The sequence below is a fragment of the Chiroxiphia lanceolata genome, chromosome 4, assembly GCF_009829145.1.
Source record: "Chiroxiphia lanceolata isolate bChiLan1 chromosome 4, bChiLan1.pri, whole genome shotgun sequence".
NCBI lineage: Eukaryota > Metazoa > Chordata > Aves > Passeriformes > Pipridae > Chiroxiphia > Chiroxiphia lanceolata.
Window position 1 is genome coordinate 13,459,627 of NC_045640.1, and position 19,560 is coordinate 13,479,186.

At 37.6% G+C, this 19,560-nt stretch overlaps 1 protein-coding gene across 7 annotated transcripts in view; it reads left to right on the forward strand.

The window, feature by feature from the left end:
- Window positions 1-19,560, forward strand: part of EVC2 (EvC ciliary complex subunit 2) — a 73,764-nt gene that overhangs the window by 28,277 nt on the left and 25,927 nt on the right. For 6 of the 7 annotated variants that reach the window (XM_032685426.1, XM_032685427.1, XM_032685424.1 and 3 more), the window contains 5 exons: window positions 6,035-6,359; window positions 8,590-8,829; window positions 10,383-10,558; window positions 16,988-17,147; window positions 18,414-18,874. In XM_032685426.1, coding sequence (XP_032541317.1) covers window positions 6,035-6,359; window positions 8,590-8,829; window positions 10,383-10,558; window positions 16,988-17,147; window positions 18,414-18,874 — 1,362 coding nt within the window. The remainder of the gene's footprint in view (window positions 1-6,034; window positions 6,360-8,589; window positions 8,830-10,382; window positions 10,559-16,987; window positions 17,148-18,413; window positions 18,875-19,560) is intronic. The other variant, XM_032685425.1, reaches the window with a different exon arrangement.

Here is a 19,560-nt window from a genome sequence, read left to right on the forward strand (position 1 = left end):
TATTCTCAGTAGGTTCCTTGCTGTGTATATTACTGAATATTGGCCCATGGGCAATGAATGCTAATGAGGGGAAGCTATATGATTTGAATATTTGACGTGCACACTAGAAGATCATGTTCCAAAATGCTGTGTGTCTCTTTTTCTGTATGTCTAGAACAAAATGTGAAGAGAGTTGAGCAATTGGGGTTTGTGTCTGATGTGATGAGGTTTGACCATGTTCATAGTCTCACAAGATATAGATATGTTAAAGGCAACTTAATTTCTTTAAATGGCTTTCCACTGCTACGACTTTTTAATCTTCATTTTGTACAGCTGTGCTTCCTTTAGTTTGTCAGAGCTCTAGCTGAACTTGAACCCCTCTTTGCTGATATACAATATGTACTGCCAATTATATTGGGAAATGAGTAAGTAATATGTGTACATTGCAGCTGATTTTTTCTTGTGGTAGAGGACATTGAGGCCAGCGTACGGGAGAACAGGACCGTATTGTCTCCAGGGAGCCTTGACAGAAAAATAAAAACAATTTACTACTATATTAGAAGCTCACTTTTACTTTCAAAATGTAGTTTCTTGCTGTACATGTCAATTTGATTTTCTATGGAGCAAATGTGATTTTTTTTTAACCCTGGATTCAAAGGGAAAGTAGGAATCATAGAATGTTAAGAAGTTGGAAGGGACCTTAAAGATCATCTAGTCCCAGTCCCCTGCCATAGGCATCATCACCTGCCACTAGACCAGGTTGCTCAAGGCCTTATCCAACCTGAAGTTGAACCCTGTCAGGGTTGGGGTATAAATGATCATATTCTCATAGCAGCTAGACTTGAATATTCCTACACAGAAAATGGTAAGAAACCATACACTATTAGTAAAAAAAACTTGAGGTGCTAAATTTCTGCTTTTTGTTACTTTGAAAAAGTGTAATTAAAATTTTTGGAATTTTAGAAGGGAGAGCATATTTAGTAATCTGTTTTTGTGAAATGTGTACAATGCGGGAATACACCTATACATAATAATCACATTGATATAACAATAAGATGGAGTGAATGCACATGATATAAACTCCAAATCCTGCATTTGTACTTCTGTGTTATGAATGCTGTTATAAACTTGAAAAGTATGTAAACTATACTTTTTTTTTCCATCGGAGAAGCTCAAATGCTTAATATGTGATAAGAGCCTATAGGACAGGGGAACTGAAGAAAGCAAGTAATTTGAAATTAATGAATACATATCTTTTTTCATCCTAAAAAATAATTTTTTGTGGATGTTGGCCTACTCTGAAGTGTTCAGAATTACATGGGTCATTTCTGCTGTCCACCCAAAACAATTAGTTTTATCCAGAAAAGAGTCTCCTTTTGAGAATTGTGCTGTGAGTGATGCTTTATTCCATATCATTTTGAAAGAATACTCACCCTGTCTGAGTACATCAGAAGAATCTGAGTAGATCACAGCAAAGTTGGAAGCTCCTCAGGCATTAATGCATAATGCATATAGCCATATTTATTTATGCTTTTGTTAGTATCCAGGCTGAAGTCGGTGCTTTTGACATCAGTGGTAAAATGCATGATGACTTCACTGGAAGCAGGACTGGAGTGTTTCTTACACTCTCTTGATGTAGTCGTTTTTCAGTGGATGCCACTGAGCTGGGGGCACTTGTCTGTCTGTCTGTCCGTCCTTCCCTGTTTGCATTCCTCTCTCCATCAGGAGTTGGTGCAGCTGCTGCACCTTGGGGCTCTGGGTCACTGCTGCAGTGGGAACAGTGGAGACAAACCATTCACAAATGGCCCTAAATTACATGCTTTTTGATAACATGTGTGTTACGAAGCAATGCTTTTGCAGAAACTGCTACCTTGGAGCTCGAGTCTCCTCTGGATACTGTTGTAATACATATGCTACTAACTGGTAGATGAGAGATGAGCTTTCCTAAAATGACAGGTTTTTGTTTTGGTGACAAAATGTTTCTCTCCCTTTTAGATTTCAGAAAGTTGTGTCACAGTAGTTTCTTATCTTTGTGAAGTCAGAATTAGTTTTAAAAACGTGTTTGAAAGCCATTAGTTATTTTTAGGACTGTTAAATTTGGCAGCTATTAATTCTCCTGTTTAAAAATTCCCTCTGTGGGCCTGTAATTTGAATAATAAGACTTAAAGACACAATTACTTGGTCGTTAATGAGAGGTTTCCTTTTTTTGTAGTGTGTTGTGTTTTGGGTTTTTTATAAATTAACTATATTTGCTTTTCTGACCCTAGCTGCTTTCCTGTATTCTTTTATTAGGTCTATGAAGGACATCTGTTGCATGGGCACTCTCTCTGCTTCTCTGTGTTTGGTAACTGGGATTCTCCCCTTCCGGGTCTTCTCTGACAGATCTATATATCCTCTTCCTCTTCACGTGAGTGAAAAATCTTTACACTTGCTGTTTGCAGTTTCATTTTCTATGTGTCTGTTCACCTTCCCTCGCCCCACCTTTCCTCCCTTTTGTGCCATCTACCTTCTATACTGTCCTCATCCTTTTTCTGCATGCTTTGTCCAACAGGAGCTTTGATCTTTTTCATCAATAGGTTGCCATCGGTTATGAGTGCTTCATTAGCTTTCATGTTTCTGTGATGCTGAATATGCTCAGGAAATGAGGTGAGACCTTTTAAACATCAGTTGCTTTAACATGCACAGTGCAGAGTATTTAAAGCAACTTATTAAATGTACCTTGGCTTGAGGAGACACAAAGTGTCAAGCTAGAATTTTTTTTCTACATGTCACGAAACATTGCACATTTAATCTGGATGATTGTAAATGTTATTCTTCTGGTGGACTTGAATTAAACCAAATTAGAGCATTTGGTTTAATATATGTACTTGATTCCTGTGTTGTAGTGACTGCTGATGTCTAAGGCACCAAGACTTCCTGATGCAGCATGTTAGGCCTGCCCTCAGCCTCTCTATTCTGAGTAAGAGCTTGAGGCAAGGTTTTTGGTGCATGTGATGAGCTTGTCTCACTCCTGCTGTGTGGGGATCACAAACCAGAAGCAAAGCACATCACATGGAAGGTAGATTTCAAGCGTTTTAAGGAGACACAACTTTTCTTCAACTGCCACTGAAAAAGGTCTGGCTGCTGTCTTCCAGGATGTGACCTGGGAGAGCTGTGATTTCTAATTACTTTTCTCCATGCTGTTACCCTCAGATTGGTGGAACAGTTCATGTGCTTCTTCTCTTTCATTGCCTTCTTCGCAGATGTGCTGTCAGGAAAATGAACAGTGAGAGTTGCAGGTTATATTGACATGAGCTTCATTACTCTCTTGCTGACACACCAGCATCAGGTGAACTATTGCTCCTCCTGCACTTTGCATCATATGGAGTAACTTGGGTACTGTAGTTTTTGTGGGTGAGAGAGAGCATAGGAATCTTGCTCAAAATGAAATCAGATTGAGTCTATAATGACTTGCAGTAAATAGGAAGAAATGCTGTGGGAAGACTGAGGGAAAGATAATAGGAAATGTTGTGATTTTGGCTTTTATTATTGGGATTACTGCTGAAGAAGACTCGAAAAGTAACAATTAAGGAGGTGGCTGAAGAATGGCTTAATCTTTTTTAAAGCATGCTTTAAAAAAACCCTGTATTTGTGAAAGGGAATAAATGATATGTCATGAACTGTATATCAGTGTGGTAGAGCTGTGAAGTGTTGCTTTATAGGGAGAGAGAAAGAGAATTCAGTCTTTCACATCTCAGTAAGAAAGGGTTAGTAAGTACTGGGACCACCAGCTGTCAGTGCGTGCATGAAGAACAGAAAAACAATGACTAAGGAACTTGTTATTCCACCAAACAAAAAGAGTTGGAGGTTGAAACTAATCAAATTCAAGCTAAGGACGAGGTTACCATTTTCAGGTCTTAGAGAATTTATCTAGTGGAACAATTAATTAAAGTGTTGTTTAGTTCTCTGTTAGGGGATGGTTGAAAACCAGGATGAGATATTTCTCACAGAAAACAGATACGCTTCAATTAAATCAGAGCTGCTGAACTTAAAGCAGGAAAATAAATCTGATGGCTTAGATTTTACAGGCTAGTCATGAATTGGTGAATCTGTGAAGCAAAGCCTTCTATCACTGCCTGACAGTCATTAGGGAAATGTTATAGCATAAAGCTCCCATTTTCTGAATCCTTGTTTTTATTTAAATGCATTTGCACAACACTGAAACACTTATTTTTTTCAAGTTGTCGTAAACAAATAGCTTGGTAGTAGCTGGCTGTGTCAGCAAAAGTCCTAGGACTATAAACAAAATGACTTAAGAGAAAATACACATTTGCACCGCCCATTTAAAGTACTTGCTGTGATGCTTCATCATCCTGTCACCTTGATCCTGTCACCTGTCCTCTGTGGCTGCCCTGCTGTCCTGGAGTGAGAAGGACTCTCCCTTAGCAGAGGGAGCAGATCAGCACCCTGGGACACTTGACCATGAATGTAGGTGAATGCCACCCAAGAAGGCTGTGTACCTTCAGGTGGTGTCCTGCAATATCCATCTGACAGCACAAAGAAACTGGATGGTTGTGTTGTCTTGGGGACATTAGAGCAAATATTAGCTCTTACAGGATCTTCAGATAACTATGAAGAAAGTTTCAGATGCACAAAGTTTCAATTGCAGGGATTCCTGCTCCTGTATGGAAGGAAGAGGGGATAAAATGGAGGAGGTTTTGTAGCTGCAACCAACCAGCCCTGCAGCAGATCACCAAGACAAGTATGGCTATCACTAATGTGTTTCTGTGCTTTTGAAAGACTGCAGCAGGAAAATCTCTTTGTGATAGATTATCACAACTTAAGCTAATGTCTCCTAAATACTTCAAGTGTTTGAGTCATTGTAAGGAAACAATTCCATCCCATTGATTTCTAGATGGGGAAAATACATCTGTTGTGTAAACAGAGGGGAAATAATAGTAATATTTCACTGATTTGGTTAAACTTTATTTGCTTAGATAAGGAAAGGAAAGTTTGAAAAAAAAGGTGAAGTCTTTCTAGCTTTTCATGCTTTGATGTATATCATTCTGAATGTGGTATCATTCTACCCTCTTGCAAATCTTGCCAAGATATTAACTATGGATTTGAAATTTATTCTAAGATTTGTTTGTGGAAAAATTAGACGAATAATTTAGCTTAGGTGAAAAAGTGAATGGACTTAAGATCTTAAAAGTGTATTTTGTAGGTCACAAACAAATTCATGTGTATGTAATCCACACACAGAAGCATACAGTGCTGTGTGGTCATGTAATTTGACATATACGGGCAAAACCCACCTAATTTTCCAATGTTAAATTGATTTCAGAATAGGCAAATATATAGAATTTAGAGTAGTTACATAGTATATGAAATTAGAATAATTATAATTCCAATTTAATTCTAAAATAAATGAGAATGTATTCATGTGCAATATGACATTTATTGCATTTTGTAAACGCCCTTGTATTTCCGTCTGGTTTTAATCTCTTTTCTAGAACTCTGTTAATGTTCATGAGACAGATATCAGCTATTTTAATTTATTTGTATCAGCATAGAATCAAAACTTTCCCCTCTTCCCCACAGAGAAGGGAATACACCAGCACAGAATGTGAAACAGTGATGTATCAATGTAGATGGGTCAGTGAGTTTAGAGGTGTTTTACAGCCAGTGAAATTTGTAGTCTATTCAGACACCTACTTCTGCTTCCCAACAAAGATGGTGGGGTTTGGTTTGGTTTGGTTTTTTGGAGAGGGGACATTTCTGTTGGCTTTTATCAGAGTGAATGTTTTGAGTTCTATTGAAGACAAGCTTTTTCTGTCTGAAATGGAAATGCAAGGATGAACATATTTCATTAAAGTTGCTGTGGTAGAAGTTGACTCACCCTGCTTTTTGATGAATGATTACTATCAAGATTAGTAAACTCATATGCTGTGATATTCCTGCACTTTTCTGGCTGCCATTTCATTACTCAGTATCAAATGATTCTGGATATCCTTGTTTTCTGATAGAAATTTCCTGTAATCTGAGATTTCTTATGGTCCTGATTACCTTTCTACAGCTTGGAGGTTGCCAGCCTGATACGGGCAGATGCTGATCTGGAGGCACAACGAACACAGATATGTAAAGAAGTGATTGGTATGATGTTGAAGAACATGGTCTTAAGTCACAACCTCTTTCCTCATGTGGAGAAGAAGATAAGTTCTATTTTCAAAAAGCGGTTTCTTGCAATGGAGAAAGAGATTCAAGAGGAGTATGAAAGGAAGATGGTGGCTTTAACAGCTGAGTGTAATCTGGAAACCAAGAAGAAAATGGAAGCTCAATGCCAGAAAGCAAGAGCTGCAAATGAAGAGGCTGAGGAATTAATGAAGAAAATTAATGAAAAGGTAAATCTGGTATAAAATCAAGATAGTTGGCATGATATGTAGTTTTCTGTAGATGGTTTATCTTTTAGACTAGAATGGCTGAGTTATCCTCTTAGAAGAGTAAAGACGAAGATCTACAATTTAAATATGTTCAAAAATTCAGATGTCATAATTAGGGTAGTCGTTATTAAGAAATTGTAATTTACTTCACTAGAAAATTAATTTATCTCAGGAGAATCTGTGACACCTGAAAACAAAGAGTTGACATTGTTTTTTTTATAGTCACTTAAACAGTTGCAAAGTGGTATATTTTTATTTACTGCATTTTACTGCAGCAGCTCCTGAGATCCCCAGTCAGACACTGTGTAAAGTATTTTGCACATTCAGAACAAAACAAACTCCCTACATCATAAACCTTACAATCTAGGTAAAAAGCTTCCAATATTTATGTTCTTATTTTGAAGAAAATGAGAATATGAGCACAACCAAAGGCTGATTTCCGTCCAAACTGAGTGAAGACAAACAGAACAATCTGTGTTTTAGGCAGAGCAGGGAGTGGACTTCTCTTGGAAATACCCTCTGGATAATAGATAAGTAATTTAAGTGGGATATCACATACCCATAATTGGTAAAAACTTTTATGATAATTCATTATGGCAGTTTTGACAAAAGAAGTTTTTTTGTTGAGTGTGACCTATTAAAGGTATTCCAGTATGTTGAGGCTCTCAGGAAGAACTGTGTTTTATCAGGATGTTGTATGGAGAAAATTGACGACACAAAGCTAATGAGCCAGTTGAATTTCTTTGACATTTCAAGCTGAATTTTAAATTGTGACTGTAGGGAGCTTTCAATACCTGTAAGATATGCATAGCCTGAACTAGAGCTTCTAGAAACTCAAAAGAAATGGCAAGGAAGAAATACTCGTGGACATCTTAAGGATGAGGTGAATTGTATTGTGCAGAAGACCTTTTCCTTCTGTTGGTTATAGAAGGAGTCTAGGCTAGATGTCTAGTGCTTAGATTGACCTCACTGAGCTAAATCCTCCTTTACAGAGAGAGGGGCCTGACTGAAACTCAGTATGTGAACTCATACTAAATGTGCTTTCAGCAACATGGCTTTTCTTTGTATGAAATGAATTGGTGTTGGGTCGTTCTGGTTTGTACTGGAAATCCTGAATGGTGGGAATCAAGCAAACAATTAAGGCCAATCCAGTCCTGGTGCTGATCCATTTACCATATACTAACATCTTGCTGTTCACTTTTCTGTCTGTGAAAGGACTTGGTTTTGTACTTGCCATGGCACATGGTCCAACACGACATTCTGGAGCACCAGGGTTGGCTCACACCTGTGCTCCTGGGCAGCAGGTGTATCCTGACATCCAAGACATGGCAGTGAAAAACAGCTGGAGCAATAACCTCCTCCCCTTCTCAGCCAAAACACAGAATTTATATTCTTTGCCTTTTTGATTAATTATTTGCTGCCTGCAGTGTGTCTCTCAATGAGAGTGAGATGCAAAAGGAAGTTCTCAAGATAATTGGTATGAAATTTAGAGCAAGACTAACATAGCAAATGTTATGTAGCTCTGCTGGTGTAAGAAGCATTCTATGCTCTGGGGTACATATATGTTTTGATTCTGTAATGACTTTATGCCGTCTGAGATTAAAACTATGAATAAGTCTTACTGGAGAACTATGAGAAAATATTTCTGCCAAGGAAGCTTTTAAATTAATTGCCATTCTGTTCCATTGTTGTAACTCTAAAATGATGCTCTTGGATTAATTTGTAGAAAGCTATAGTTAAAGTAGGTCACCAATAATAAGAACTTTTAGATATTTGTAGTAGAATAGTTTTTTCCTAATTTATATTATTTTTAAAATTACACATTGTTATTTCATTGTTTTGCCTTATATGAGTCTATTCAATTTTAATAGGATTTCCAAATTGATGAAACCTAAGAAATTAATTTCATATATATAGTCTTTGTGCTGAATTTAGTGCCATTTTATATAATTTATCTTAAATAAGGCTTCTGAATTCTAAAAAGACTTCATTATGCCTTGGATAGTCTCTGGATTATTGACTGACAGCTGTACAACCCTGTCATTCCCAACAGGTGTACACTGATTTAATATTAGCCTTCATTTAAACCTGAATTCATAAAAGATATATGAGGTAGTAGCACTGATATATTTTAAAATATGTTGAATTCTGAAAATCACTTCAGATATATTTATTTTTCTCTTCTCTGCAGCCTGCTGTAGAATACAGAAATCTTCTGGATAGACTTCACAGACTGGACCAGGACCACCTGAAGAGGTTCCTTCTGGTAAAACAGGAGGAATATTTTGCGAAGGCTTATAGACAGCTGGCTGTTACCCAGAGAGAGGAGCTCCATACTATCTTCTTTGCACAGATAACAAATGCAACTTTAAAGGGAGAACTGAAGTTGGAAGCAGCTAAAACATTAGTGGAAGGTTACTCTAAAGTACAGGTAATAGGATGGTAATTCCATTCCCAACCTAATGACAGAATACAAACGTACAGTAAGTTTTGAGAAATTTTTCACGATAGATGTTGTCACTTTTATAGCTAGCTTTTTAGAAAGTATTTTAAAAATTATAATGCCTTCATTATGCACATCTAGACATCTACACAACTGTATGTTGAGGCATATGCACATTTTCAAAGCCCCCTAGGCATCAAGTGCTGTTATATTCTTCAGAAGATGTACTGAGCTCCCCAGTTCAAATATGTATATTATTGAAACTGTGGTATGTCTGAAGTACTATACTTTTGTCCTTAGAAGGATTGAGTATCTCTAGTTTACTTGGTCTAGGGATGCCAATGAAGAGTATGTTCAGGACTTTAGTTTTGCTGTCAGTTACATTTTAAGCCTCTTGCAACAAAATAGCTGGAATTCTTTCCTCAAGGGTTTTGTTTGTTGGGTTTTTTTACTCCATTTGTGTTTAAAGTTAGTGCTCTAGATGACAAAAATTCTGGAAATTTTTCTTCTGGCTGCTTCTCAAGGAAGAGTGTGATTGTTGTGGTCCTAGAGGTTGAGGATGGAGGTTAAAAAGAAACATTTGAAAAGTAGATGTCAAAACATGTAAGACCCACTCCTAAAACCTGATGCACAGTCTCAGTAGACAGAAGCTACATATGGGCCATTGTCAGGAGTAGTTGCAGGATGCAAAAGATAGTTGAGCAGCCAGCTCAGAGAGGTAGAGCAAGTGAAAAAGTTTTGACCGTGTTTTGGCTGCTCAGATGTGGGTCACGTAACTATCAGACTTAAATCTTGGACGTTTGATGCTAGCAGAATGTCTGCTATAGAGCACTGTGTGCCTAACTATTGTCTCTGCTAGACCCATTTGTAGGTGTCTTAGTCTAAACCTCTCCTTGTTCCCCTCTGTTGGAAGGAGGAACTTGTAAGAAGAAGTTCCTGTGTGCAGCAGGCTTGGCTTTCCCCATGCTGTACTGGACACGTGTGGGAGAATTATCATTGGCTTTGAAGTCAAGTCAGGCACCTTTGTAAATGTTACCCTTTATTTATATAATCATTTGGTACATTGTAAAGAAAAAAGAGAGCAAAAAAAGAAAGGACACATGCCACTTACTGGTGTTACTGATCAATTGCTGTGTTCAGGTCCCAATTCAAGAAGACCTTTCAGCCTGTGATAGCCGTAAGCAGGAACAGTGCTACTAACAGTGGTAGGGCTGCATGTGTATTTAATTGTGGATAGCTGATCAAATGACCTGTTAACAAAGGGCACTCGAGAGGTGCACTAACTATTCAGGAGAGTACACACAGTATTGAAATAATCAGGCCAAAAGCTCAGCACATTATTTATTTTGCTTTGTTAAAATAACTGTAATCATTTGACATGATCATTAAAGTTAAGTTGATATAAGCTTATTGGTTTTCACTCATAAGAATTTTTTAACTTTGCCCTTGTTAATGAACAAATCTGGTCTGATACTCACAGGTGGTAGCTGAAATTAGCATTACGTCTATTTAAATATATTTTTTCACATTTTTTCCTGTAGGGAGACGTTGAAGAGCTAATGGATTTTTTGCAAGCTAGCAGGAAATACCATCTAAATAGAAGATTTTCTTACAGAGAGTATCTTATAAGTAAGATACAATTAAGGGATTCTCATGTCTCTGCTCTTATAAATGCAGCAGCAACCCAGATATCAAGCCTCCTTAATAAGATGGAAAGGTAAATAATTGTTTTCTTGTCAGCCATCTGACTACGTTATCTCACAGAGAATAGAATACTCTTCAAAAGTCTTTTTTCTGTGTTACCTAGCAGGGAAGTTACATAAAAATGTTACCTTTGTAACTGATGACTTAGTTAATATTCCATCAGTCACTAAGGTGAGATTTTGTTGTTTGTATCCATTTTGTACAGCACAGAGATGAATTGTTGGATACATGTGTAGTGCTTGTTTGTGATACTGAGTTCAGTTGGAACCAGACTCACGTAAGGTTCTCAATGTCTTTATACATCCATTATTCGTGTAAATAGTCAACAGCATGTGAAAAGTCGTACCAGGATCCATTGCAACATGTACCAGACCTTTTGTCTGGGTTCTTTATGCATGAATATATGGATTAATAGAAAAGAACAGTTTTGAGTCACTTGTCATTGAATGTGTTTGAGGAGCTGGATGTACAGTCTCAAGCTGAAAAGTGTGAATATTTCCTGAAGAAAGTTGACTAAGTTTATAAATAATGTAACAGGAGGATTTTGACTAGCAGAGTACACCTGTTGCAGGGAATTAAGAAGTAAAGGTCAGGTAAGTAAAAAGTAGACCTGGAAATGGACTCAATTTATGTGAGATATCATACCAGATCCAGGCTGATTGAGTACTCTGTGAGAGGATACTTATAGCCAAGGTGGAGAGATAGAAGTGGTGACTTACCAGACACACAGACACTTAGTTTTTTAAAATTATGTGGGAATGTGGAGCACTGAGACAGACGTCATGCTGCTACCCAGAGAACTGTGGCATATGTTAGTTTGGCATACAGAGAGATTACTGAGGAGCATGCAAGGGAAGTAAAATATGTTAGTATACAGGAAAACAACGTAACACTGCTGCTGTTGATCCTGTGCATGCAGCTTTATTTATATATTTTAGATGTCTATATTGATGTCAGTCACTGACAATATGTGAAATGTGCAATAAGAGAACAAGGTAAACATCGGTCTTTTTACAGTGTGTTTTTTCTTTCATAATGTTAATTAAGTTCAAAAGTAATTTAATATTAGGAGGCAGGAAGTCTCTTAAAGATTACAAAGATTACATCTGTTGATGTGACGAAGTAATTCATCTGGGTTTTTTATAACTTTTCCTTGCTTTTTTTTTGACTGTCCTGTATGCTGCCTCTTTGGAATCATACACTAAGTTTAGCCTGAATCACCCTGACTTTAGCCTCAAGATTCATTGATTGGAGAGAGGTTTTTTGATATGCTTGCACTGCTTTGCCTGTTTTGCCAAGATCTGCAAAGTTTAGCCTGAATCACCCTGACTTTAGCCTCAAGATTCATTGATTGGCGGGAGGTTTTTTGATATGCTTGCGCTGCTTTGCCTGTTTTGCCAAGATCTGCAGCTGTGTGGCTCAAAGACAAAAATAAATGTCTCAGCATAGGATATATAATTCAGATACATCTTTCACAGAGAGTTTCCTTCCATCAGTTCATGCCTGTCTTTGGAATTGTATTACGAGAAATGGTCTGAGATGTTGTCACAGATGTTTTGGTTATGTGGAAAGCTTTTGTGAGAAAGTCACCTGTGTGGCCATTGCAATGAACAACTGGGACTTCTCAAGCTGGAAAAAGAGGTTTCACCCATTGTTATTGCACCTGACAGTCACAGACCAGATCAACTATAAAACAGAGAGGAAAGGCATAGAATTAGTAATCCAAGACCTTGTGGATCTCATCCCCAAAAATGTACCAAAAAACCCTCCAAAACCCCCCAGACTACTGAGAAACTTCCAAAAGCAGCAAGAATCATTACCAAGATGAAAAAAATTAATTTTTCTAGCACTCTCCTGTTAAACCCTCAAAGTATGCAATGGTTGTCGTACTCTGTGGACAAAGGAAACATGTCCATAGCTGGAGATAGCATTTGTAGAGAAGCAGTCCCATTTGACTTTCTGAGGCTAGAAACAGTTATTTTCCTGTAACTTCCCGTACCTCCTGCAGCAGTAATTCCTTTCAGACAAATGTTGGCCAAACTCTTATAATTCATTCTTTAGATGTTGAGATTATAAATCTCTGAATTTAGTATTTCAATTTATGTGCTAGTCTTTTATTTTCTACAGGCAAACTGAAATATCCTAGTATGAACCTTATTTATAAATATGTTACATAGGCTTATATTTCTGTGTATAATTATAATGTGATTTGGGGAATGTTTGCAAATTGGAGCATTAAAATTTGAGCAGCAAGAGAAGTCTGGACTGAATGACTGATACTTTAAATTTGTATCCATAATATCCTCTTATGTTTCAGTTTATCATTGAACCTGCTTGTCTATAGATACAGGTCTATCTTAATCTATTTTGTCCAGCTTTAACAGAGTGGCTTAAACTTACCGTTATAAATGGAATTTTAAAATGCAGAACTTTATATGGAGAAGAGGAACTAAGAAAATATTTAGATATAGATATAATTAGATATACCACAGATAGATCCAGTGATAAACCAGCAGATAAATATTGAGGGGAGAATTTTTTTTTTTAAATGGTGCTTAATCGTGTGTTTAAAATTTATCAGATAGCAAGGCAATTTCAAATTACCATGGAAAGGATTCTGTGTGGCCAGAATTGAATGTTATAAAAAACTAAATAAACCCAAAACAATTCTAGGGAGGGCTGTGAACCATTTAAATGAAATAGAGCAGCCAGAGTTTTCAAGCTGGGCTTTCTAAATACAGTATTTGAATAAAATATCCCATTTTTCAGGATTAGGTGTTGAGTACTCAATGTCTTTTGAAAATCAAGTCTGGACTGCAGTGACAAAAGGCAGAAAAGGACGTTTTAAAATATAATCCATGATTGTAGATTTGAGGATGTCTAACTAGGCTCTTTATGGTTTTTTCTTAAAGAATAATGGGCAAAAGGGCAATACTTGAGGCAGTGTTTATCCTGGGTTGTTTCTGCTGTCAACAGAGATGCAAGATTCTTGATGTTTTTAAACTACAGCATCTGTAACGTGTTGTATCACTCCTGTGCCAATATCTGCTCGTTCACAAGAAAATTTATTTCTTCTTCAGTCTCTTAAAAGTTCAGTCTGGTTCTTGTGACTTGCTAGGCACAAACAATTGCAAGCTCCTTTTAAGTTTCTCCCAAAAATTAAATTTTTATAAGACCTCAAGAATTTCTTGTGTATTGTGTTTCTGAAGTGGTCAATAGACTCTTAAAAGGTTGAAGCAAAGCATCTTGCACTGGTCTTGTTCTTCTGAATAATCTCCATTTATATGGACCTTGTCCATATAAAGTAGTTACCCAACAGTGTCCTACTGGAGCTTTCTGGAAGTCGGTGTTGGAAAGTGAATGCCTCGAGGAATAATGCATTAATATGAAGTTTTATAATAATGTCTTAAAACCTTTTCACCTTGTAGCACTTCGTAATGTAGGGCATTTATTGCCCTGCATTATTTGCATAAATGCTGATCCAGGCACTGGCAAGATGCCTGTTCAGCAGGTGAAATTCTGAAGTAGCTGCAGTAGCATGGGCACAGTCTTGCAAGTTCTCTCTGTGTAGTTTCTGTATAGTGTTGTGATTCTGCATCCAGGTACATTCAGGCTGGTACAACTTTTCTGCTTCATAACTATCTCCTTTTTGCTTTAGTGATGCTCCCGTGACTTCTCTAGCTTTCATAAAACAGTCTTCCTTTGCTGGGGTCCAGTGTCCCTTAGATAGTTCTCTGTAGCATCAAGAACAAATTCCTGCTTTAGTGCCCTCACTCCATATTGTCTCCGTAATTCACTTGGTTTTGTTCAATATGGAGAAGTCAAAGTCTGCCTCTGATTGACCTATGATACTGCTGCTGTTGGCTACACACTTCATCTCTGTCCCTTCCTTGGTGCTCACTGAATTTGGGAGGATGTCCCTGTAAACATCCTTGTCATTACAGCAGTATTCTCCTTCATTAAAATTCTCCTTGTTCAAAGACATTAGACTGCACATTTCTTCAGTGGTTAAATGTCTGGTATGCTGAGACCAAGCTCTTTATCATACCATGTATACTATCTCATTATCTTTCTCCTCTCTTTTTCTTTTGCATTTCTTTTCAGAGTCCCTTGAGAACAGGACATCTTTTATTCCTAATACTGTAATTGTTTTTATATTGTATTTATATGAAATCAGTAATGAAGGTCTCTTGTCAGGATCGAGCCTTCTAGGAATTATTGTAATACTGATTAATATAAGTTGGCACATAAACTGACATAGATTTTGATGGTGGGATACTGCATTACCTACAGTTTGAGCTGTGGACATACTGGATCTCTGCATAAATCAGCAACCTGAACCCGAAGACTGGCTTTTTTAACTCATCCTAAAAATAGGTAGCTATATATCATCTTCCTATCATTCTGTGTTGCATGACTTGTCCTAAACTTTCATTTGCTGGGTGGCTCCAGCACATCCATCTTTTTCTATTGCAGACTCTTTTCACTGCTCTGGACAAGGACTTTAATTGGATGCAGCAAACATGGGTTTATTTCCTCAGTACAAGAAAGGATGAAGGTGTTAAAAATAATATCTTGGTTATTATCTTTCCTCACCATAATTAATCTACTTTTTATTCACATATCTTTTGCCTTGGGCTTGATCAAAAAGAACAGACAAGACTTAGAGTTTCCAAATATGCACTAGAAACTTGGTGCAGCTGGTTTGGAGTTTTTTGTCATAATGCTGAATTGGACCCTCAGATGAGCTCAGTTGGGTAGAGCATGGTGCTAAAATGCCAGGGTCACAAGTTTGATCCCTGTACAGGCTGTCCACTTAGGAGCTGGACTCGATAATCCTTGTGGGTCCCTTCCAACTCAGAATATTCTGATTCTGTAATTTTAACATTGATTAGTTTCAAGACAAAAATTACTTGGCCAAGAATGATGCACGGTGGATTCCTCTCGAGGTACTGAGAGGTATTTTAATCCTCTTTGGTGAAGATTAAAGAAATGCAGTAGATAGACTTTAGAAAAGCTTTGCAAAAGGAGGCTCTCTCTGGTTGACATAACTGTGTGATAAAGTTTATCTGAGTTTCTATCCACTGCATACATTATATAGGGGATGATGTTTTGTGGCTTTCTGAAATAGTTGTAGATGCTTGAGCAGTAGACGGAGAGGTGTGAATTGTGGAATCTGGCCACCATGGTTACAGTGCAGTGGCTGCAAAAAAGCCAATACATTAATCTTCTGCGCTTTATTTTAGCTTTTATTTTGAGGATTTTAGGTGGAATTTAGTTGTCACAGTATTAATAAATCCTAATAAACCAAAATGAGACTGTCCTTTCTGGAGAGGGGCTCGCTTACTGTACACATTTAGGTGCTGCTTTAACTTATGCATTGGTTCAGGTATCACACTGGAATGGAACCTTGAAAGCTCTGAATCCTAGCTCTGTGTGTAATGTTCATGTCTTTGGAAAAATGGGGATTGGATAAGTAAACTAGAAGGTATTTGGGTAACATCCAACTTCGGGTCAGGAATTGGTGCTTTCAACTCAAACTTCCATGTTTACCCTTTCAATACCACATTTTGGAAGCCCAGTATAGAAATTATAACTTACAAATGTCCAACAGCCTGGTCTGAATTAAGATGTTCTTTTATTTTTTCTGTTGAATAAGAAAGATTTGAGGAATTCCTAGTGTAAAAATAATAGCAGATAAGTTCTGAAATTCAGTTTGAGTTTGTGGAGAGGGAGATTTTTCTAACTGTTGGAGGCATCATTGGGATCATGTTTTCTCTTTAAGTACTGTAGGAACTGGAGGTAGACCATAGCCTTGAACTTCCATTTGAAACCACTGCAGGCCTAATATTGACAATTTGCTCTTTCAGATTATTATATTTTGCTATTATTTTGGAATTTTTATAATTTTTCTGATATAAATATATTAGGACATATGAAAGTAATATTTTTGTGGATACTTTTACAATTTATTTTTTTTACTTGATGACTTACGTTAAAGAGAAAATTGTTTTTAATGAGCAGAAGGAGTTATAGAAGGCATCTAAAGTTGCATTAAATGAATGCATTAAATGCATTCAGGCATTAAATGAACAATTTACGTATGAATAATATATAAAGTTTAAAATATCTCATTTGAATATCATATTGCTAATTGATATGTAATTGATTTTGCACTTGCCTTCCCTTCCTTCCTTCTTCCTGTTTCTTCTTCATACACCTTTCATTCTGTCTTCACAAACTGCCTCAGTTCTACACTCATCTCTGAGATTGTCCTTCTGTTATCCACTTGCTTGTTTGAACGTCACAGGTGTCACTGCTAAAGAAACAAAGATCATTCTCTGTGTCTCCTTTGTTGAGCTTTATTATGGTACTAATTGCCTCAGATATCCTTTTGCTCTTAAGAATTTGGGATAACAGGCTTCAAACACTGTTATTACAGAGCAGGTCATCTACCTGAAAGTCATTTGGGAATGCTGCTGGACCGAGTTGAGACTGAAATTAATTTTGTTAAACAGAAATTTGATCACGATTTAAAACAAGAAAAGCAAAAGCTTCGGCAGAAACTCATTACCAAGCGAAGGCGGGAAATGCTGCAAAAGGTAATTGTTTTCAGTGTATTTTTTTTCATAGGGCTTATCATGAATTAAAAATTGAATTAATTTAAAAATAAAATGTAGTTCTTAAGGGTCAGCACTGCCAGAAACATGATTAAAAATAAGTGTCCATTTGTTGTAGCTGTGTACCACCATGTACTGTATTAATTATGCAGTAACGACTAGCTGTTCTTTTAGAAAAACCTGCAGGAAAGTAACTTATCTTCAGCTTATCTGGAGAAACTTCTGAAGCCCCTCTGCCTAGTGTAATCTGTCTGTAATGTGCAGAGAGCCAAAAGCCAGCTGAGGTTCTGGAGTTGGTTAGGGAGATGACTCACATGACAGTCACTATTTTCTGTGTGTTTCCTGGCTATGTGTGACCTGAATGACTTCTACAGGACAGTTAAAATTCAGCTACAAAACACAGCTATTTTAAAAGATGCTCTGCCTGTGGTTGCCTGTCGTAGGACTCATGTCACGTCACCTCAGCCATCTAAAAATCTTAATGTAAATTCATAATGTAAGATGACTTGAAGCTGTTGAAAAAGGGAGTTGTTGTCCAAAAGTATATTTCAAAGTTATCCAGAGTTATCTTTCTCTGCTTAAAAGATATAGAAAAACTAAGTTGGATTAAGTGATAATTTTTTTAGATGATCAAAATAAGGTGAGATTGATTTTACCTTTTGTAGGATATGTGTTTCAGTGTTTTATGTTCTTTAACAGAAATCAGTGTGAGCCGAGACAGGAGGTATGATGATAGAGATGTCATTTGTTGTATTTGTTCTCAGAGTAGATTGCTTTGGCTTAGCTTTCCAGTGAAATTGTTACATGTTGCAAATGGAGAAAATAAAAAAAACCAAACTTTTTTTTCCTCTTTTTTTTTTTTGAAGTTCTTTTCCTTCCTTGCTATTTGATCCAGATTGACTTCTGGAATGCTGCCATATAACTGAAGTTTGTCTAGCTGAGATTATATCAAGCCACACGATCATGCATTTGTATAGTCGTTAGCCCTTCTATCTAGCAACAGTCCATATTATCACAGGCCTGTGTTGGCCCTGGTATCTAACAATGATCTGAATTATCACACGCCTGCTAGATGCACACAAAGCTATCATGTTGAAGGCTGAGTAAGTCTCTGGACAGTGAAAAGGAGTTTCGAGAACAAGGAAAAGCAAAAGTGTGAAATTTTGTGTTGCTGTGAAATTCATAATTAAATTAGAATTTGAGACGTACCTTCTGTTCTCTTGTTTCCCCCTTTGGTAAATCAATCAGCAGAAAGAGCATCAGAAAGAGCAGCTGTCATTTGGAGACCCCTTCAAAACTACTAATGACATCACTCACTACCTGAGACACTGGAAAGATCTTCTGAGCGGTCACACCATTGAATTTGAAGAACTTATTGAAAAACTTGACAATGAGGCCAGTGAAGAGCTGAAAGAGCTTCTATTTAGCCTAACAGAAAAAGCCATTGAAGAGTTTAAACGTGTTCAGTGTGGAGTGTTTGTGCAAGAATTGGTCAAACTCAATGTGCCGAAGTTGTTCCTGCTAGAAGCTGTTGAGGAGCATAAAAAAGAGATGGCTGTTAAACATGAACAGCTTGAAAGGGAAGAACATGACAAGAGCATGGCTGCTGAAGAGCTGCTTCAGTTCACCAGGCAGAAGCTAAGCCAAGAATTGGAAACAGGCATTTTGGAACAAAAAAAATTAAGGAGCTGGGAACAATCAGTATTCATGCAAGTATCTCTCTACACTCTTTTCTTAGTTGCTATTGCGAATAGAAGAGAACCAGGAGTTTTCACATCTGTCGAGTGATCATTCCTAATGATCAGTTCTCTGTCAGGCGCTTGGGAATTGATTATATTTTTTTCCAGGCACTCAGCCCTTGCAGGCCCAGTGGGTAAGCACTGTAGTGGAAATCCCAGAAAACAGCAGTTTTGAAACTAAAAACGGGGAGTGAAAGTTTTATACTTCTGTTCATTCCTTGTGAGGTTTCAGTTGCACATCTTTCGTTATTATCCTCAGTCTGTTCTCAGAGGTCCCATACTTTGGAAATGTCAATATATTCCTTCTAGCCACAAGTCAGGCCTTACTCATTGGCCTCATTTTAAGCTTCGCCATACTATTTCCACATATTCCCTAAGTACACAGTGCAGCAGCCTACCTCCCCAGCCCATGGGCTCCACGCATTGATCCGGGCTGCTCTGGCCTGCTGGCTGAGCGTCCCTGGCACCAAGCCCTGAGCCAGAGAGGCACGGGCAGTGTTGCAGAGTGGTTTTCTGGCCCCAGGAAGTGTTATGAGCTATTGCTACCTGCTACAATGTGACCCTGGGGAGGTGGGAAGGCCTTGCCACCGTTGGAAGACCTCGCGCAGGGAGAGACAGTGGCTATGGCTTGAGAGGGGTCATGCCTCTCAAACTGG